Genomic DNA, 21593 nt, shown 5'->3' on the forward strand with positions numbered 1-21593 from the left:
ATATCGCATGTCATACATGTAGGCAACATTACGGAACGAAACTTGAATTTACCTATAATCTGTAATTACTGCAGATTTTATCGTTATTAGAGTTATAATAAGTTGGAATTAATATAATTTCATCTTGTTTCATCTAAGTCTGTTATTATCTTTAAAATAACTACAGCAATTGTAGTTCGTAAGGAATCTGGCAAATACCATATAGAGCTAATACAAGTCAAGAAGGCAGTGCGTGCCCTAAATATGGCTGCCTGCGAAGACGTTGATGTTATCGAAAGTTGGGAAGATATCGAGGAATCTGGGGTTTGTTAAATTGTATAATGAAAATATTCAAATGTCATTCAATTCACAGTTATTTACTGTGTATTATGATATATAAAGATTTTTTATGTATCACTTATATATTGTCAAAGGTTAACGTTTGTACCTTTGTTGGTGAATGGATGTGCAAGCGGTAGACATTTTGCCCATCACAAGAAAGATTGTTCTTGGCACGTTTATAATATAAAACAACCAGTTTTAATGGAACTTTGTTCTAAGAGTTACCGCGTACGAGAAATAGGACATTCTTCTAAATTTTTATGCAGAAGTCACTTACTAAAACTTTATACTTGATGCATAAAAAGTAGATTTGAATGAGAACTTCCTGCTGTAAAGTCAGTAGAAATAATAGTTTTGTTGTGGTTTTTCATAGGTTTTGGACAGAAAGCTGTTACAGGCAGAAACACCTTCTCCAGATGAATCAGAAATCATGTCAAGGTAATTTGGAAGTTAACTTGATATATATTTTATGATATCATGAATATAAGCACTTTATAAGTGCGTATTTGATATTTCAAAATTGGAAAGCAGTAATTATTCGTTTCTGTGTCAACTTTACGTACTTAAGAGTTCAACAGAAGGCGGAGTAATGTATCATACCCATAATTTTTGGGCAATGTATTTGATAGGTAATATCATTAGCTGTTCTCGATGAAATTCCTACGAAGTCTATGTTGACGGAAGTGGGAAGACGTAGAGGAATCTGGAGTTTGTTAATTGTATAATGATGATAGGTCTAATATTAATTTCCATGAGGAAAGTGGGTATATGGTCCTGAGCTTTCATACATTGTGGCATAATAAGTTGTATTTAAAATCTCTTTCCAGTAGGTTTTGCGTTGTCAAAAGTAGATCATAGCAACAAAGTCAGGTGGGTTTAGGGCTGAATAAAAGGATAATTAATATGATTCAGAATGAAGTTTTATCGAACGGAAACATATTTTAAAAAAATATGTGTTTCTTAGAAAAAATAGAGCTTAAAAACTGCTTATCTTCAGTTTTAACAGAATAAATGCAAGTAACGTACTTTCATATAAGTGAAACAATTTATGTTCCTTATTTATTTACAAGATTCTTACAGGATATAGGATATTTATAACATTACCAGAACCAACTATAAATATTTGAAGATAATTTCTTAGAGAATGCAAATGTAATACCGTTAACATAATATTTTGCAAGTAAATGTCGTTTTATGTTAATATTGTAAAAACGTGTGACATTGCAGTTGGATTCCTGGCGATTATCGACTTTTTGTTCGACAAACCTCAAATTAACAACTGTTATTTGAAAAGTTAGCGACAGTCAATGAAGGGCCAAGGCCTACCAGCTGGCTGGTTAGCACGATAATCCCTCCAACTGTTTCATCAACAGTCAGTCAACTTTGACGATTCTGTAGTTAAGTAAGAAAGTCGTTTTGATATTGCATGGATGAAAAACTATAACATATTTGTTATCCTGATATGAAAGTGTGCAAAGGATGGCCAACATATCAAGCACATACTATATGATAGAACGGTAGGCATAATTAGCAAGGGACCACCAGTCTTTTACAAGGTATGTGACAAGGTTAGTGGGTTAGTTGAGAGGATATCTAAGTGGGTGGTCGAGGAATATGTGAAAAGATTTCAATGATTTAAGATCCTCGGCCTCACAACACTTAGATATCCCTTCAACTAACCCACTAACTAAACTTGTCACATTCCTTGTAAAGAACTGGCAATCTCTTGCTAATTACTGTTAGAATTAACTACAATTATGATCATACTACATTAAATTTTCAGCCGGGGAACAAGTAATGGTCCAATAATATTGCAAGGAGAGGAGGGTATTAGAACTCAGTACGTTCCCCCAGAACCAACTGTTAAAATCCTGAAGAGACCTGCTAGAAATACTCTACATGGTAGTGGTGATGGTCCTTTACTCAATGGAGACTCAAAACCTCGACAACCAATTAAAACTCTTCAACAGGTGAGAATTTATTGAAATATCTTTCAGGGATCATTAATTACAGTGAAACTTCATTTATACGTTTTTGTGGGGTTCTGAAAAAAAAAAAAACAGGTGAATGTTACTTATGTCCCGCCCACTATAGGAGACATAGGCCAATTTTACACTAATCCTAAACATCTTGACGGGATAATAAAAGCCTAAACTAACCTAACCTAACTGCGTCGGTGTCTATTCCAAAATCGGCGGAAGTCGCTCAACGCTCGTTTAACCAATATTCGTTCAGTGGGCGGTGGATACTCTACATTGACCAAAAAACACAAGTGATAAAAACGTAGAACTGAAATGACATTTAATAACATCTGAAATAGCATTTTAATAACATGTGATTATTTTACAAAAAAAAAAAAAGTCTGTTATTTCGAACTGCTTACTTTTGTTTCCTTGTAAGGAATATACTGTGTCCTGTAGTAATTGATAATTGTTCCAATAATTTATCTAGTTACATCAAAATATTTTCTTTGGAAAATGTATTATATGTCTTTCACGTGTTAAATTTTATGTTACCTTGTTAACATGATGGCCAATAGCAGGCCGAAACATGTTAACAAGGTAACATAAAATTTAACACGTGAAAGACATATAATACGTTTTCCAAAGTGATACAGTGTTAAAAGTTGGGTAATCAAGATGTAAAATATTTTCAATTTTGAGGTGTATTGGATTTGTTGTATTCATTGCAGTTACAGCTTTGGCACTGGATGCTCATTGTTTAAAATGTTACGTTTCTTTCCTCTGTATGACAAGCTGTGAGATTGGAGTTTACTCACATACTTCTCTCCCATCTCTGAATGGATTCTTCCACTCATGCATAACCAGTTTACTGCTAGCATGTGCTGGGACAAGCATGGGCAGTTTCGAATTTCTACGAATTTCAAAGCAGGCCATATCTTAACAATGAACATTTACTATATTTTCACGTTCTTACATTTTCACAGCAAACTCAATTTCGAGCAAAGTTAATTTAGGAAGTATAAACGACATTGTATCTCCCAGGGCTTAAAATATGATATTATAAGTGTAAAAAATTAATAAACGAAACGTGTATATTCAAAATAAATTAACATGGAAAGTATAAGAATTTTGCAGGAACTTAGAACAAAAGAATAAGTCTGAAAAACACATAAGTGAAATGTATAAAAGAAGTTTTACTGTATTTATGATTTTACGTAATAAAGGAATGAAGAAACTTGTTTTCTGGGACCAGTAATAAAAGTTAGACATTACAAGAATTGTATAAAGCCATAGGCCTGTATGTTGTAGAGTTGGAGATTTCGTGAACTGTGGCTACTGTATTCACTGACGACATAGTTTTGACACACCTTTACCTTCTTCAGCTGTAATGCACTTCTGCTAACATTGGCGTAGTTGCTGGAAACAGTCTCGGGATCAACCTGTTACTTTCTTGTTTCCATTCTCTAGAATGAAGGGGAGGAGATTATGAATATTGAGTTTGGTGTATTTATTTCCAATAAACCATATCGGAAGAGAAGCAGGAGGAAAGATGAGATGGGAGTGATTATAAGATGCGTGGTTAATTTGTCTTCAAGGTTGACATAGAGAAAGACAGAGATTTTCAACAGAAGGGGGTGTGAAGGGATGTTAAAGGGCACAGAGAATCATTGTTTTTGATAGCGTGTGCATTATCTTCCAAAATAGAGGAGTTGAGATGAATAAATGGGAGTACCTGTGTATACCCCTGAAGGAATATAGGATTTGATTGTTTCATTGCAGAAGGTGGAGGTGAAACAAGTCCACGTGTCCTTAGGCCCTTAGCCGCTCCTTGATGACTTGAACATCACCCAAACCATCCAAGAATCTGGACGAATTTGAAGATGCTCAGAATTGATGTGCTGCTGATATTGGCCGTATCAGGCCAAACATTTCACAGCACATCCTTTTTTTAATTTCGTAAGAATAGCAGTGGCATAAAACATGTTCTGCTCTTTTGCTTTCTATGGGGGTCGTCCACAAAGTAATGCACCACATTTTTTTTCTCAGCATACATATATTTACTGTGTCATTTTTTTAATTATTCGCTATATAAAGCAGTGTTTTGATAACACACGTATTTTTCTGAATAATCCCTTTTCACTAGTATGACCTTACACCAACTATAAGTGCAAATATGTCTTGTCAGTAATGGATCTTTATTTGAAATCAAAAACTCATACTGATAATCCAGTCCATATAAAGGCCAATGATTTTATACATGATTTCTTTGTGTAGAATAATCTGACGAATGAGATGGTGAAGTTTGTATCAGTGGAGAAAATAATATAGTATTCCACATTTAGCAATTTTCTATCAAATACAGTTTGTCATCTATTTATGGAGTTCTGTTTTGTTTAACAAGGAAGTACTATGAACTTTTTTATTTATTTATTTTATTTATTTACTAAACAATACTTCAAGATATAATTCAATTTAAAAATTTTCTAGAATAAAAATATGCAATATAGCCTATTATCCCTTCCTAGTCCGTTGTATAGCTGTATGGTAGTGGAGTTTGGACTTCCAAAAAACTCAAAACAGTAAAGTTTGGACTTTCAAAAACACAAAACAGGTTGAAAGCTGTTGAAATTAAATTTTTCAGAAGACAAAAGTAGGATGTACTTGTGTATCGGAAAATAAGTGAAGAAATGTAGAAGAATTGAAAGTAGATCCAATTGTAATAACATAGTCGAAAAATACAAATAATTGTGAGAATAAATTAAACAGAACACCTCAAATAATAATTGATTACAGAAGAAAAGAAAGACCTATAAAAAGAGTATAATTATTCTAATAGCTATAAGAAAGTTTTTGAACTAAGCTGGAGAAGCTATACTACTCAGTTCATGCTTTGTTTCAGAGAGAACAAGAATATGCTGAAGCTAGATTAAGAATTCTAGGTGAAGCTCGAAGCCCAGAGGAACAGTTACAAATAGCAACAAATGATAGGTAGGTGATTATAGCATAGGTATAATAGTTACCAGTTCATATTTGTAATATCCTGTTACTTTATAGATAGTCTAATGGTGTTTTTCTGTTTCATTTTTTCTATTCAGACTCTCTACATCCGGATATTTTATTCTGTTTTAACCAGTAATTATCCTTCAGACTCTTTACATGTGGAGGATTCTTATTTAATTTTATCTACAATATTTGGACTTCAATCTGAGCCTGACATGGCAGTCATTTTGTTATAGTTTATTCATTTATAGTTGTTTCAGACCATGTACTTGCTATTTTTATTATGTATCACTTATAAATACTCGGTGGCCAGATAGCGCAGTTGGTAGAGTAACTGGTTACAGAATAGAAGGTCCTAGGTTCAATTTCGGGTGGTGACAGAATTTTTCTTGTTGCCAAAAAACTTAGAGAATGTCCCTAAGGTTCATTTAGCCTCCAATGAAATTGAGTACCGGATCTTTCCTGGGGGGCTGACTACACCGCCTCATTCTAGTGCTGAGGTCATGGAAGCCTGACTCCCATGCCCCAAGCCATACCTTTATCTTTATAATGTATAACATTCATAATTTATTATAATAATCTTACAAGTAAACATTTCCTGCCTCTGTTTAGGACGAAAAACAGTTTGAATTGGTACTTGTTACTTTATGAAGTATATGAAAGAAAAATATTTTATATGTTACAAGTTTGTGTGAAGAACAATACTACCACAATATATTTTTTACATAATCATTTGGGACAAATTATTTTTTAAATACCATTGTTTGGCCACTGGGGTGATCAGGGGCCATCAAACAGGCCTCATGCTTCTAGAATGTACTTTAGTGTGGGTTCGAATCACATTAGGACAAATTAACAGGTTGGCATTTTCTCGTAGATTTTCCCCAATTGTAATGCGAATGTCAGTTAATTCCTTGAATCAATTTTGCTATCACCATTTCTATCAATACTACATAACTGCGTAGTTGGTATGCTTCATTAACCAGTAAAAAAGGAAACACAGAAAGAAAACTTGACACTTCTACAGTTAAATAACAGCAGTAAGAGATATTTGATATTATCCTTCTCTGCTACTTACAGACCTGTTACTAAATCTACGTATTACTCTGTGAAAAGATTTATTAAATCTACATACTTAGACTTCAACAAACAAAATTTGATAACATAATCTCAAGGGAAAAAATGGAACTCTCTGCATCATAATCCACAGTTGATTCCCGATTTACCACGCAAATCGTCTGTAGCTGCATTTAGATTGGCAACAGGCCAAGACTGTTTGGCCAAGCATCTGCATAGACTTGGAATATATCAGTCTCCTAACTGTCCATTGTGCAACTCAAATCAAGAAATGGATTCAAAACATCTCAAAATCTGTGCTTCATTGGCTGGTCATGACAATATCTTTGAAAAATATTGAGTGCAAGAGGTCAAATGACTTTATTGTCAAATGCCTGGCATTAGAAAACAACAACAACATATTCTCCTTCTCTCTTGCTTCGTTTTTAAGTTTGTCACTTGCAGTTTTACAAAATATGTCATGACTAAGGAACATAGTGAGGATTCAGTTTGGAAGACTCATGATAGGTTCCAGTTACTTCATTATTTGTCTGTTTTATATAAACTAAAGAAGTATGGAATGAAATGTCCAACTTTCCTCCCTCTAAGGTAACATAGTTTGTATATAAATACATAATATGTACATTATCAGTGGAATATGTATACATTTGAGTAATTCATATTTGATGAAATAAATGAAACAATAATTTACTCTCACTGCATTTTCTTCTGTAGCTTAACATTTAGGTAAGAGTCTCCGTTTTTGTTTGTTTTATGTTCTCGGAAATAGAGCATAAATGTATTATTGCAGCAAACTTGTTTATACACGTAATATCTAGGCATATTACCAACTTAGTACTCTCAGTATAAGTTGTCACACAAGATGGTGGAAGTTCTGCATCAGCCTAAACTCTACTAACTACAATGAAGCTTCAAGTCGCCATTAATTCATTCTACAAATCTGCTGGAGTTATTGAAAATATGATAATAGAATCATTTAATCTCACGTTGCTATAGTATCAATTTGTTTCGAAATAAAACCTAACCACATGTTAACATTTTTCTTTAAGTTATAACTTCGGACAAAATTATGTATTACAAGCAATATCATCTCTTAACACTACTACATTGATTTAATGTAATCAGAAATTATTAAATGCAGTACATTTCTTGTAGGACTTTACCAAAAAAAAAAAAATTAATAAATGCTGTAAAATTTAATAAACACTGAATTGCATGTTTAAATGAGATGCAATATTGTTTACCAACTTCGACAATAAAATTAATAGCTGACATGTTCTCAGGTGTCTACATCACTAGTGGACATATAGAGCACTACAGAACATCAGGAACATGTAAAGAAACAAATCTCATATCCAAACTAAAAATTTACATTATGGTGACTTTGCAATAGACATGATTGAAAACTGCCTCTTTTATGAACTGGTGTAGCCATTCTACTTACAGTAGTACAGTAGCGTGCAAATTAATCTGAACAATGTAATTACTTATGCAAAAACACTCAAACGGGATAAAAAAAGGATCTAAGACATACCTCAGTAATCTATGTGGCCTCCCTTGTTCCTAATAACAGCTCTGAGACGATTTGGCATGGATTCCACTAATTTCCCACAAATATTCTTCATTTCTTCATCGCGAAACCATACACCAATGAGGGCAGAAATCATCTCCTTTGTAGAACAATCCATTTTTTGCATTCTTCTTTTGCAAATTGACCACAACTTCTCAATGGGGTTGATGTCGGGTGAGTTGCCTGGCCAGGGGAGTACCTGAATATTCTTCTTGTTGAAGAATTCTGTAGAATTCGAGACATATGGCATGGTGCCAGGTCTTGTTGGAACACACCTCTGCCATTCGGAAATGATTTTTGCAGCTGGGGTACGATTCTGGTTTCCAATAAGTGAATATATTTGTCAGAATTCATCATTCCTTGATAGGTATTAATGCTCCAGGCCCTTCATGTGTAAAACAACCCCAAAACATTACTTTAAAGGGGGTATTTGGGTGCTTGTTGGAGATGTGCTGCTGTTATTTTTTAAGATCCTTTCCGTACGTAAGAAACACGGTGGTCATGGACCTCGAAATGAGACTCATCGGAAAAAAGTACATTCTTCCAGTCATTCACTGTCCAGTGTTGATGTAATTTTGCCCACATTAAGCGTTTTTTGCACATAACAGGGGTTAGCAGTTGCTTCTTAATAGGCTTACGAGCCCTTCGTCCAGCTTCCAAAAGCCTATGCCGCACTGTTGTGACGTGAATATTCGCCCCAGTGGTAGCCATTAACTCGTGGATTAAGTCGACAGCAGTTAGTCTAGGATTTAATTTACTTTTCCTGACAATTAAACGATCATCTGCAGGTGAAGTCTTCCTTTTCCGGCCACAGTTTCCTTTTTTCTGGGGTGTGATGGATCCAGTTTCCCTGTATCGTTTTCTGATCGAATTAACAGTAGCCAAACCGATGTGACATTCTGCAGCAATTTGCCTCTGTGTCATAGAAGAATGCTCTGCTAATGTTATAATTTTAGACCGTTTTCGTGGAGTTGTATCCATTTGTGAAGACGACAGAATGTACACAGGATTTCAGTATTAAGTCTTCAATACAACTGAAATGCTTATAAGTACAAAACGACAGGCAAAATGTCACATATTATAAAAAAAAAAAATGACATACCTTCAACAATGGAATTACACGTACTACAGATGTCAATGCGGCATGAGCAGCTGTGAGGCCAACAATGACAGAAAATGTAAAAATATGTCGTGTTCGGATTAATTTGCACGCTACTGTAGAAATGTATTGTTACATGCTAAAGCAAAAATGAAGATAGTCAAAAATGTTAATAAGTGAAGCTCCACTGTATATTAATTAATATAAACACTATGGACGATTGTAGCTGGAGAGCTGGACAAGTCACATACAGAGCATTCCCACTCCATTCTCTACCTAACAAAATCTGTTGGCAGGCATTGAGTGGTCATACGGTACATTCACACTGAAAAGTTTTAATAAAAACACGTGCAACTGAAACACTGGCACAAATGTTACTGATACAGCAATATATGCAACTGAAATACAGATTCAGATGTTACATGTATCGCCAGCATTCTAGACTAACAAAATTTATAATGAGAGTTGATCACCCATGTTAACAAACTAGCTGAATAACATAGGGAGGAGTTACGGCAATCAAGATGATAAAGATACGAGGCTTGCTAGTTAGACAGTGGGTTGAAGGTCATTCTTCAAGAATGCTGGTGATATCTATACTCAGGACCGCTTTAGTTTTCTCAGGATGGCCTCTCCCCATTGTCATGATATAAGCTGATGGAACGTGACGACTTGGGATCAGTCTGCATAGCAACACTCTGTATATGGGTCCATTATGCTACCTGCAGATTTAAATTTTGAGATGGACAAGAAATGGTTGATAAAATTTGGCTGCAGCCCTCTCAGACAAGGTACTTTTTCATGCTAGGCTTTCCATTCTCACTTCCCTTCCAAAGAATTATTGTCAATCGTAAAAAGTCCATCACTTATCGATCTGTGAACCTTGGAGCCAGTGGCAAACAGTGGACATTGCAGCATTTAATTTGATAATATGAGAAACTTCAAAGAGAGGGAGAAAACTATAAGCACAGTTTCAGAAGATTTATTAGCATGTTAAAGCATAGTATGGTGTTGAAGCTGCTATATGTGTTACTGACCATCAGTTTATTTTTATTATTAAAATTTAGAAGGCACACCAATAATATCTGGGATTCAAATGGGTTAGATGTAATTGCAAGACTGTGTTCGCATAAATTAAGTGAACGTTCCTATTTTTGTAAGTATATGTCCTCTTGGTTCCATATGGAGGAGAATCACTCATTTTGATTTCAAACACTTTCCATGTCTTCACAAATACCACACACACACTCCAACAAACATTATTATATCAATACTTTCGCACAGCTATGACTGGAAATACTGTATAGCATTAATTACTTTGAAACTGAAGAAGCAAGAGGGTTAAATTTATTTGCTTTCTTGTCACGTTTTTATAGACATTATTATTAACAAGAAAATGATTATTTGCAGTGTTATTTCTACAACACACTATCTGTATAAAAAAGAAGAAGAAGATAAAAATAAAAACTCATTGGTCATCTATAACACAATGTCTATAAATAGGGGATTTTTGCGATGCATATGGGATAAGTTCCTGTGGCCTCAAATACAGAACGTCCCTTACAATACGGGACATCTGGCAACCCTAATTGAACTTCTTCCTGTTTTCAAAGCTCAGAAAGTTTTTTCCAGAAGGAAAGTTTTCGATGAATGAAGATAACCTTGCAACATGGACTAAATGCATTGGATGTAACAAGGAAATGTGTTGGAAAAGCAGAAAGCATTTTCAAATGAATTTATTCCGTTTTTATCAGGCAACAAAATTTTCAAAACCCCTTTTACGTCCAAATCACAATATTAAGTAAATGAATGAGTAATTTTATGTACATTATATTAACTTGCTTTTTCTTATTATTAATATGGTGTACAATTTAAACAATTAACCAGTATGTTCTTGACAGCTTTAGGAACAATGTTGATTATAATTTTCACTGTTTTTTTTTTTTTTTCGTTCTTTACAGGATTAGCAAAATTCAAACTAAAATGGAACTTTTAAGAACATCTGAAATGTCGAACATAGTCCGTCTTCCAAAGGGACCAGATGGAACCAGAGGTTTCAATGTTCGGAGGTAGTGGCAGTGGTACAGCCTACTAGGCAACGAAAGACGTCATGTATCATTGTTTGTGCAAGAGATATAAGCAAAACCAAAAATGAAACGTGTAATGGTATGTGGAAATGTAGTTGGAAATAATGCCAACTATATGTTTCTGGTTAATTAACCATTGATATGTTTACAACGTTAACCAGTTCTGTAGCCTTGTGTAAAAGGTGAATCAAATCGTCCATTTCAAGAAAACTCTTTTTAGTGAGGTGGTGCGTTGTCAGAACAAATGACAAACGGTAGTGCCATATTGGTATTGTTACCGTGATTATTGTTTTGTGGTATTTCTGTTTGATAAGTGTGGCTATGTCGACGTTAAGTGTGAGTGGATATTATCAGTTTGTTCGGATGTAGTGGAACACTAACAAGGTGTAACATTGATTTTTTTTTTTGTAACTTCATTTGCTGTAGGTTCTTATGGTGTTACTCAGATGATTTTAACAAACTGCTAGCATTTTTGTATGTACATATTATATTTTATATTCTTGATGATAGCAGATATTTTTACTGAATTATTTGCAGTACTAACAATACGTAATGAGGGAAGATGATAAGTAAGCTGTATTGTGATACTTGGGAATGGAATATACTGCAAGATCACAGTACTAAGTGTTTCGTGTAGATATAAATTACTCCCATATCACTATGAAGGGTTCTAGAATATGACAAAAGTCGGGAATTACGCCTTTTTCAGAGTAGCATGCGTCCTTTTTACTCTTTTTAGAACTTTTTAATTTCCTTATTTCATTAACATTATTTCTTTTTAAAATAAGAGTGTCAAAGGGTGATAATGTTTTGAGCATTGTAAGCTCACATGCATTAACATTTTGTGACAAGTTGACATTGCCTTACCCCTACCAAGACTACTAAGAGTCATAAGACTTGAACTGGAATGTGTATAGGATTTGAGGTGACCAAGATTATTATACAGGGTGTACCATGTTAAGATTTACAGATTGAGCATTCATTAAGAACAAACTATTTCTACAACTGGTACTGGTAGTAATAGCACAATGCTTTGTTTTTTAATAACAGCTTCCACTTTTATTTTGTATTGTATTTTAAGTGATTGTGCACATTGCCAGTTTCCTAGATGATTTAAATTACCACTCTTTCCCAAGGCAAAACCTTCTGTAAGATGTGCGTCATATAGCCTACCTTATTGAATAGTCAAAGACTGTTATTGTAGGTTACGTCAGAATACTTTCATTTCCCCTGCCATTCTATTATTCCTGTGTGATTAACCAGTATGTATGATAGCAGAAAACTTCAATGTGGTATCTGATGTACTAGAATCACCGGAGTTTCTTTGGTGAAATGGGACACCTGAATTTGATGCCAACATTTGAATTAAAACATGTATTTGAAGAATATATTTGTTTTGTAACACACTATACAGGATTATGGTGTTGTCTTCTAGATATAATTTTGTATTTTGAAGCCTAATACCGCTACGGTGGTCTTGTGGCTAGAGCACTGGACTTATTATTCATTCTCTTGATGTGTCCAAACCATTTTATCTTCCTTCTTTAGTTACTTTAGTAACATTCTTTTCTACCTTTATAATTTCTCTAATTCTTTAAGTTCTAATTTTTTTTTATATTTTCTTGATTTTCTTGTTGCTCTCCACCTGAATAATGATAATAATAATAATAATAATAATAATAATAATAATAATAATAATACTTACTTACTTACAAATGGCTTTTAAGGAACCCGGGGGTTCATTGCCGTCCTCACATAAGCCCGCCATTGGTCCCTATCCTGATCAAGATTAATCCAGTCTCTATTATCATATCCCATCTCCCTCAAATCCATTTTAATATTATTCTCCCATCTACGTCTCGGCCTCCCTAAAGGTCTTTTTTCCTCCGGCCTCCCAACTAACACACTATATGCATTTCTGGATTCGCCCATACGTGCTACATGCCCTGCCCATCTCAGACGTCTGGATTTAATGTTCCTAATTATGTCAGGTGAAGAATACAATGTGTGCAGTTCTGCGTTGTGTAACTTTCTCCATTCTCCTGTAACTTCATCCCGCTTAGCCCCAAATATTTTCCTAAGCACCTTATTCTCAAACACCCTTAACCTATGTTACTCTCTTAGAGTGGGAGTCCAAGAGTCACAACCATACAGAAGAACCGGTAATATAACTTTTATAAATTCTAACTTTCAGATTTTTTGACAGCAGACTGGATGATAAAAGCTTCTCAACCGAATAATAACACGCATTTCCCATATTTATTCTGCGTTTAATTTCCTCCCGAGTGTCATTTATATTTGTTACTGTTGCTTCAAGATATTTATAATAATAATAATAATAATAATAATAATAGTAATGTATTAATATGTTAATGGCAATAAAAATTGTTACTGATAGGCCTACTTTATTTTTTCTTGCATTTTAACAGCCACTTAAAATTTCAGAACAGAGGATAGACTGAGCAGTCTTCATAAAGTTCTCATTTCTATTTAATTCCCACGTTCTTATCTTTCGCTATACTCCTTCCCACTATTGCTACTGTTGTTCCATAACAATATTATATCAACTCTTGTGTCCCCCACACCTTTTTGTTTCGAAGTTTTGTTTCACCCAATTTTAGTAATTTACATTTTTCATAAATTCTATACCAGTTCTTAGAGTGACCTTTAAGAATAATTCCCCTTCCAAGCTATTTTAGACTGCATGAAGTCATTGTTCCTATATAATCACTTCAAAAATTTTATTATATTAACAAGCCACGTGTTCATACTATAATCTGTTGTTATATTTAATTGTACTAATAAAGTGACCTTTATTTGAAATACACTGGAGTCTCAATTAACAAATTGCGATTTTACAAATTTCCAGATTAACCAAATCCTGATGATGTGAAAAAAAAAATGTTGTATTTGGAAAGTGCTTGGAATGTTCAGTTAGTGAAATTTAGTGCATTTTTGAAATACAGTTAAAAATAAATTAGAAACAGTGTGAGAGTGAGGTTTGTTTTTGTTTCCTCACCCTTTCAATATTAGTGCATTGTGGAAATTCAGTTAAAAATTACATTTAAATTAAAAACGTGTGAGAGTGAGGTTTGTATCTCATTTCTGCATCCTTCAGCTTCAGTTGTGATTCGATCTTTAACCACTTCAGTTGTTGCATTGTAGAACTCTAGTGACAGTGGTATTTCTGTGGTTATGATAGAGAAAAGAAAGCGTGTTGTTGTGACTGTGCAAAAAAAAACCTGGAAGTGATAAATCTCCTTTCGACACACAATATACATACAGTAGTACAGAACATGTGCGAAGGCCTATGTTTGAAAAATGTTTAGTTTACTTTAAAATAAAGTTGTTCTTTTAATGTGTGCAGTATGTAGGCCTAGTATATTAAACCACCTATGTTTCTGGTTTAAATGAATCATCCTTAGTCCCATCAAATTCATATAAATGAGACTTTAGTGTAGTACGAACTGTACTCAATTAAGAACTTTGCTGAAAAGAAATTGGTTACTTTATACATTTCAGGTGTGATAATAGCAATTGACGTCAGTGATATGCTATCTTGAAGCTAGGCCATGTTGTTGCTATAGTCTTGTATACAGATCCTTGTAACATCAGTTGGCTACCACAAATTCCTTCAATCTGAACTCACAAAAATAAAATTGTCAGAGCATTGCTATTGATAAGTGCCACTGATGTTTTTATGGGTTACAAGTGGAACACTAATATTTAAGTTTGTCCGTCTTGTGTAACAAGAATGTGTGAAATAATAACCTCTCGACTGTGCTGTTTGACCCAGTTCATCAGCAAGGTTGCTATAGGTAAATGATGACTGCTGAAGTTTGGTCGTAATGAATGCTCAATTTTCTGTATTTTGTTGTATATTATGAATTTTACATATTTATTGTTCTCAAGTAAAACATTGCTTCCTCTTTCCTTGCACTGTATTGTGATAAGAGTTATTCTTTTACATAAAATTATGTTAAAACTCTGCAGGAAATTAGATAATCCTCAATATTTACTTATATGTTTGTCGGTATGTGCACAAACTTTTTATAGTTTATTATATTTAATTGACTTGCAGCTGAGTTCGCCCCTTGTTCACTCTCTTCAGTGCTATATTTATAATTAAGTTACATTAGGAATTCATTATGAAGTAAGTTATAAGATCAAAATGATGATGAATAAATTATTATGATATGCTTTATATAGAACTAAAGTCGACGGCAATTTGGAAGGCGGTTGTCTGCTAGCGTCTGCGTCGAGAGAGACAGATAGAGAGAGCAAGGCAGCGTACAACATTGCCACATCGTACTTCACGAGCACGTGCAATACAAATAGCACAGGAGAGAATTTAAATTATCAAAAGACAATAATGATCTGAGCTGTTGATTACTGTAAGCATGACACCAAACAAACCCTGTTTCCTTCACTAACAATATTCTTTGCACTGTTCTCAATCCCACACCACATGCTTCTGCAGTCATTTCTTGCATGTTGGCAACGTTGCTGTCAGCATCAAGATGGCCGGCAGCATTCTGCTCGTTAACGTTTTTAAAATAACACTATTTTCCGCGCCTGCTTGTGTAAAACTTTTCTTTTTACAGTCTCTTCTTCCATTTTTTACCTTACACATACACAGTAAATGTTAGTTTTACTTATTCAATGTATTGAAACACTCACACATGAACAAAGGAACTCGGGAAGTGCTTGTTATAGACTGATTCTGATTGGTTCTACTGTACAAGCTTGTGACGTCACATACCAGAAATACTACGGCGCATATGGAAGCTAACCGCCTCCCGAAATGCCGTCTAGTCTAGTTGATACCAAAGTTAGCATTACAATTAGTTGACCTTTGAACCATTCCATTACCATTGCAGTCAGCTGATATATCTGAAATTTCAGGAAATGAGTGGCGGGAGAGCAGTTTAATTTAGACACATTTCTAAAATAAACCTGTGTGTGTTGTTTTTGTCGCATGCGTAGGTGGGTGGGAATAGCCTGAAATGCCAACAAGGAAAAGGTCACTAATCTTGATGATTCTGTTTCAGATGAAAGTTACGGTAATAATGTAAGACCAGTTGAGCCGTTCAGAGCAAAAGTGGTGTAAGTCAAAATTGGATAATGAGGTTTAAAGTAAAAATTATGTAAAATACAGTGCAAAGCAGCAATTAATATTTCCTTCTTGCTGTCCACTGACTAATAGTTTAAATAAACCGAATATTAATGGCTACTTTGCGCAGTATTTTACAGAATGTTTACTTTAACCCTCATTACCCATTTTTGACTTACACCACTTCTGCTCCGAACGACTTTCAGAAAGTCATGCCCTTCGGCAGAGTCACACCTTAAGTGGTCCAACCATGTCATCATTCTCTGGCTTTTGTGGTCATCTGTCAGGTTCTTAGGCACCCAGCAGGCACTGACTGTAAGAAATTTCAGTATGTCATGCATGATATTGTACACCGCACTGTATGAAATGTTGAACTGCTGAGATAAGGTTTGCAGTTGGATCCACCAGTTGTTCAGAATTGCCGCCTCAATGCCTGTAATATTCTGCTGAATTGCAGCTGTTACCGGCCACCCGGAACATGGCAAATCACAAAGGTTCTCATGGCCGTCTGTGAAGAATGCACACCACCTGGAGATGTTGCTGCAGTCCATACAGTCTTCCCCGTATACGCCACACATGTAAATTTCACTCGGGTTATGTCCTTTAGCCCACAAAAACTGCACAACATTGCTGCTCTTCATAAGTTGACGACAGTAACATGCATGCCATCTTTGTATAGTTCACGCTTCTCTCGCTAGAGCTGCACATGCAAAACAAATTGTGTCTGTAGTGAAAACTTCAAACTATATTTCGGTGAAATGTTAACATCCCAGCTACAATACCAATGCAGAAAAAAATTACTTACTTACTTACTGGCTTTTAAGGAACCCGGGGGTTCATTGCCGCCCTCACATAAGCCCTATCCTGAGCCAGATTAATCCAGTCTCTATCATCATATCCCACCTCCCTCAAATCCATTTTAATATTATCTTCCCATCTACGTTTCGGCCTCCCCAAAGGTCTTTTCCCCTCAGGCCTCCCAACTAACACTCTATATGCATTTCTTGATTCACCCATACGTGCTACATGCCCTGCCCATCTCAAACGTCGGGATTTAATGTTCCTAATTATGTCAGGTGAAGGATACAATTCGTGCAGCCCTGCGTTGTGTAACTTTCTCCATCCTCCTGTAACTTCATCCCTTTTAGCCCCAAATATTTTCCTAAGAACCTTATTCTCAAAAACCCTCAATCTCTGTTCCTCTCTCAAAGTGAGAGTCCAAGTTTCACAGCCATACAGAACAACCAGTAATATAACTGTTTTATAAATTCTAACTTTCAGATTTTTTGACAGCAGACTAGATGACAAAAGCTTCTCAACCAAATAATAACAGGCATTTCCCATATTTATTCTGCGTTTAATTTCCTCCCGAGTGTCATTTATATTTGTTACTGTTGCTCCAAGATATTTGAATTTTTACACCTCTTCGAAGTATAAATCTCCAACTTTTATAGTTCCATTTCGTACAATATTCTGATCACGGGACATAATCAAGAAAAAAAATTATTGTGCATTATTTTCCGATCCACCCTCGTATTGTTGTTGATGTTTAGACAACTGTCTGAAGACAGGTCTGAACCTCACAAGTGATACCAACAAGGCACCACTTATGAGGCAACTAGGCCAGGAGATAATGGGATAGGTGGCTAGTTCCTTTCCCCCTCCATTGCTGACCCTCATTATTCTTATTATTTCATGAAGCTATTGTTGAGTGTGAATAGAATTACTGTGTCTTGGTTATGGTTTGTTTCAGGTAATCGTGGCATTGAAACAAATAAATAATACTTCTTGCATTCAAAATCAGGTGTTAACTTTTTACACACTCGGTATACTGTATACACAGCGAAAACTTATTTTATACCTTTCACACATGTCGGTTTTTTTCTGAAGACCCCGTAAAATTCTTGTACTTCTCGTATTAATTTATTTTGGTTATATGTTTTTCACACTTACACGATCATATTTTAAACCCCAGAAGATACAAAACATGATTTATTGAATTAAGATCACACCAGAAGAACAGTGTAAGTGAATGTTGGAAAATTTTCGTGATTGAAGTTTGAAATGTAATAGATCAGGCAGCTTTGACAGTAAGTGACAAGATTTTCTACAAATAATCTTACATTCTTCAAGAATATTTGTTATTAATTTCAATATTGTATTATAGACTCAAAGATAGCTTAACTATGAAGTTCCATTCTTCTTGTGAAAATTTTACTAAAGTGACTTAACTTGTTTTTCTCATTTCCATGTTTCTAGTCTCCAACTTGTTAGATGGCAATAAGAATCTTCAGTGTGACTTCATTTAAAATGAAATAGGTCTAAGCTACATGTTCTGTCATAGATGTAAAAAATTGCTGTCCCGAAATGAGACAACACCCAAGGTAAAATTTACTGGTAGTTTCTCATTAAAGTATATTTTAACTGCTAATCATCTTCACCTTTCATCCTGTCGTCATTGGTAATTAATTTCACCATTTAAGAGACCTTCTAACCGCAGATATGAACTTCCACTCTGTTATACAAGCAGAGTACAGAAAGGTCTTTATTAGCCTTTATTTTCAATTTATGTGAAGAAAACCATTTTAAAGTATCTTTTGATGTGAAATGTCTGTTTGAGATACAAATGAGAAAAATTACAAAGTTTTTTTTTTACACATGAAAGGCTTCCTCTGATGTCACGTGTAGTACCATGGAAACGGAAGTCTAAGATGATCTTTGTGCCTCATTATTTTTCATCAGTTTAACTCAGCATCTAACAGAAATGAATTTCAGGAGGTAAAGATGGCAAGCAATTAGGACCAACAGCCCTCCTGCTACTAATGCTGATTGCAAAGTTGAGATTCTTAACTTCCCATTAAACTTTACCTTTCATTAAAATTAGTATGATAGAGTTAAGGGATTATAATATTTCTTTTAAAGGTCTACACAATTTCCTTCTTAGTTATAACCTAAAAGAAAGATGTTTGTATGTAGCTAGGTTTTATTTTTGGAATGGATTGTTGTTGGAACCATAGATAAACAATTCAATTATCATTTCAATGAGTCACAGTTTTGTGGAACAAATTAATGATAATTGGAGCTCCACTGTACTACTAACACTACTGCTACTGCTAAATTGCAGTAAATTGCAGTAATTTATTCTTAAGGATCTCTCTAATAAAAAACTTGCACTTGATAATCTTACGTTAGAACATTCTAGTGAATTGATAGGGCTTTGTGTTCATGTATAGGAAACTCCTGCTTGTTGAGATAGCTAGAATTAAATTTTCACGGCAGTTACTGTAATTAGACATGAACACCAAATTCTTTCTCTGTTTAAACGTGATTCCTGGATTAAATTTATTGTCCAATACCTCTTCTGTAGTTTAGAATTTGTTCACAATTCTATGAACTGTCAACCTAACTCCAGGAAAAAGTCCCAAAAATTCTCTATAACATTCAGTATTGTAATTTTTTTTATTGCAACATATTAAAATAATTAATTCTTTAGCAAATCTGTGGTCCAAAATTCGACACATGTGCAATGATTCAATGTGCTGCATTAGAGGAAAGGAGGGACTCATCTGTACAACATGCATTCTAGCCTACAGCTACGCAAAATAGATGTCACTTACTATGCAGTCCTATTACTTCAACTATGCTGGAGTTGTTTTGGATAAAAATTTTGTTGTTCAACTGTTTTAGGCTTGATCTACTTGTACTGTATTGTGGTTTCGTCTTCAAGGAAAGGTAGGTAAATAAATAAATTATTCACGAAGCTATATACATACATAAGTGTTCTGCCCAAGGGCAGGTCTTTCACTGCAAACCCAGCTTTCTCCAATCTTTCCTATTTTCTGCCTTCCTCTTAGTCTTCGCATATGATCCATATATCTTAATGTTGTTTATCATCTGATATCTTCTGCCCCGAACTCTTCTCCCATTCACCATTCCTTCCAGTGCATCCTTCAGTAGGTAGTTTCTTCTCAGCCAGTGACCTAACCAATTCCTTGTTCTCTTTCTGATCAGTTTCGGCATCATTCTTTCTTCACCCACTCTTTCCAACACAGCTTAGTTTCTTATTCTGTCTGTCCATTTCACACACTCCATTGTTCTCCATATACATATTTCAAATGCTTCTATTTGCTTCTCTTCACTTCATCGTAATGTCTATGTTTCTGCTGCATATTTTTTTGAGGCGAGGAATTAATTTCTCAGAAGTGTTTTTAAGCGCACATTCTTCAACAGTATGAACTAATTTCAGGTTATAAGCATATTATACTTCAAAATTGACATGAGCATGAAATACTAGATATATATATATTTTTTTTTTATATATATATTTTGATGTACCGAAGTACATATGATATTTCCACGCAGATATTCTGCGTCATCACATGATGAAAGAGAGATGGAACGGAGAAAAATTCTCTCCGGCGCCGGGATTTGAACCCGGGTTTTCAGCTCTACGTGCTGACGCTTTATCCACTAAGCTACGCCGGATATAATCCCGACGCCGTTTAGAATCGTCTCAGATTAAGCTCCATCTCTTGGGTTCCCTCTAGTGGCCGCCCTCTGCACTACGTCATAGATGTCTATGAACGCAGGACCGAAGTCCATACATGTGTTGAGGTGCACTCAGATGAGTGACTGTTTGGCCGGGATCCGACGGTATGGGCGCCGTCTTTAAATCACAAAGTGATTTATTACGCATATCATATATATTTTGATGTACCGAAGTACATATGATATTTCCACGCAGATATTCTGCGTCATCACATGATGAAAGAGAGATGGAACGGAGAAAAATTCTCTCCGGCGCCGGGATTTGAACCCGGGTTTTCAGCTCTACGTGCTGACGCTTTATCCACTAAGCTTAGTGGATAAAGCGTCAGCACGTAGAGCTGAAAACCCGGGTTCAAATCCCGGCGCCGGAGAGAATTTTTCTCCGTTCCATCTCTCTTTCATCATGAAATATTAGGCTTATGAACTGACCACTATTTTCTAGTACCAGTTTGTACAGGCGATTTTTCCTTCAATTATTCATCATTTGTTTGGTCTTTATTAGCAGATTGTCAGAATTATAACTTACCATTATGAATCATGAATGTTAAGTTTATAGTAGTCAGTAATGAAACAGACAATGTTGCTGTGGTGGTGATAACACCACCATCATCAGCAACATCGGACTAAACCTTAAATTGCATTCACTGACATGGCTGTGGTGGTATTCTGTAGTAAATAAGTAACCAAGTAATGTATTTGGATTTATACAAAATTGTTAGCGTAATATTCTTAACAGTGGAATTATTATTTTTTAATTGGTTTCCCTTTATCTCCAAGATAGCTATTTGTCACCAGTGCTATGTACACATCAGTC

General features: G+C 35.0%; 1 protein-coding gene across 2 annotated transcripts; it reads left to right on the forward strand.

Moving 5' to 3' along the window:
* The first annotated feature begins 62 nt into the window (after positions 1-62).
* Positions 63-14209, forward strand: LOC138701043 (SUZ RNA-binding domain-containing). 2 transcript variants are annotated; one of them, XM_069827576.1, is made up of 5 exons: positions 63-303; positions 695-759; positions 2105-2291; positions 5185-5273; positions 5381-5937. In XM_069827576.1, exons 1-5 carry the CDS (start codon positions 244-246, stop codon positions 5412-5414), a joined length of 435 nt encoding a protein of 144 aa, XP_069683677.1. In that variant the 5' UTR covers positions 63-243; the 3' UTR covers positions 5415-5937. The 2 variants fall into 2 exon arrangements, with proteins under 2 accessions (XP_069683677.1, XP_069683676.1); XM_069827575.1 differs by lacking the exon at positions 5381-5937 and adding an exon at positions 10993-14209 and having other exon boundaries at positions 70-303.
* The last annotated feature ends 7384 nt before the right edge of the window (positions 14210-21593 follow it).

The sequence above is a fragment of the Periplaneta americana genome, chromosome 6, assembly GCF_040183065.1.
Source record: "Periplaneta americana isolate PAMFEO1 chromosome 6, P.americana_PAMFEO1_priV1, whole genome shotgun sequence".
In the NCBI taxonomy this organism is placed as follows: domain Eukaryota; kingdom Metazoa; phylum Arthropoda; class Insecta; order Blattodea; family Blattidae; genus Periplaneta; species Periplaneta americana.

What these genes read in the sequence shown, in the direction of transcription:
- LOC138701043 (XM_069827575.1), top strand. Translation starts at nt 244, where the DNA reads ATGGCTGCCTGCGAAGACGTTGATGTTATCGAAAGTTGGGAAGATATC. An exon ending in AAGATATCGAGGAATCTGGG is followed by an intron (nt 304 to 694) that starts GTTTGTTAAATT and finishes GGTTTTTCATAG; the next exon opens with GTTTTGGACAGAAAGCTGTT. An exon ending in CAATTAAAACTCTTCAACAG is followed by an intron (nt 2,292 to 5,184) that starts GTGAGAATTTAT and finishes GCTTTGTTTCAG; the next exon opens with AGAGAACAAGAATATGCTGA.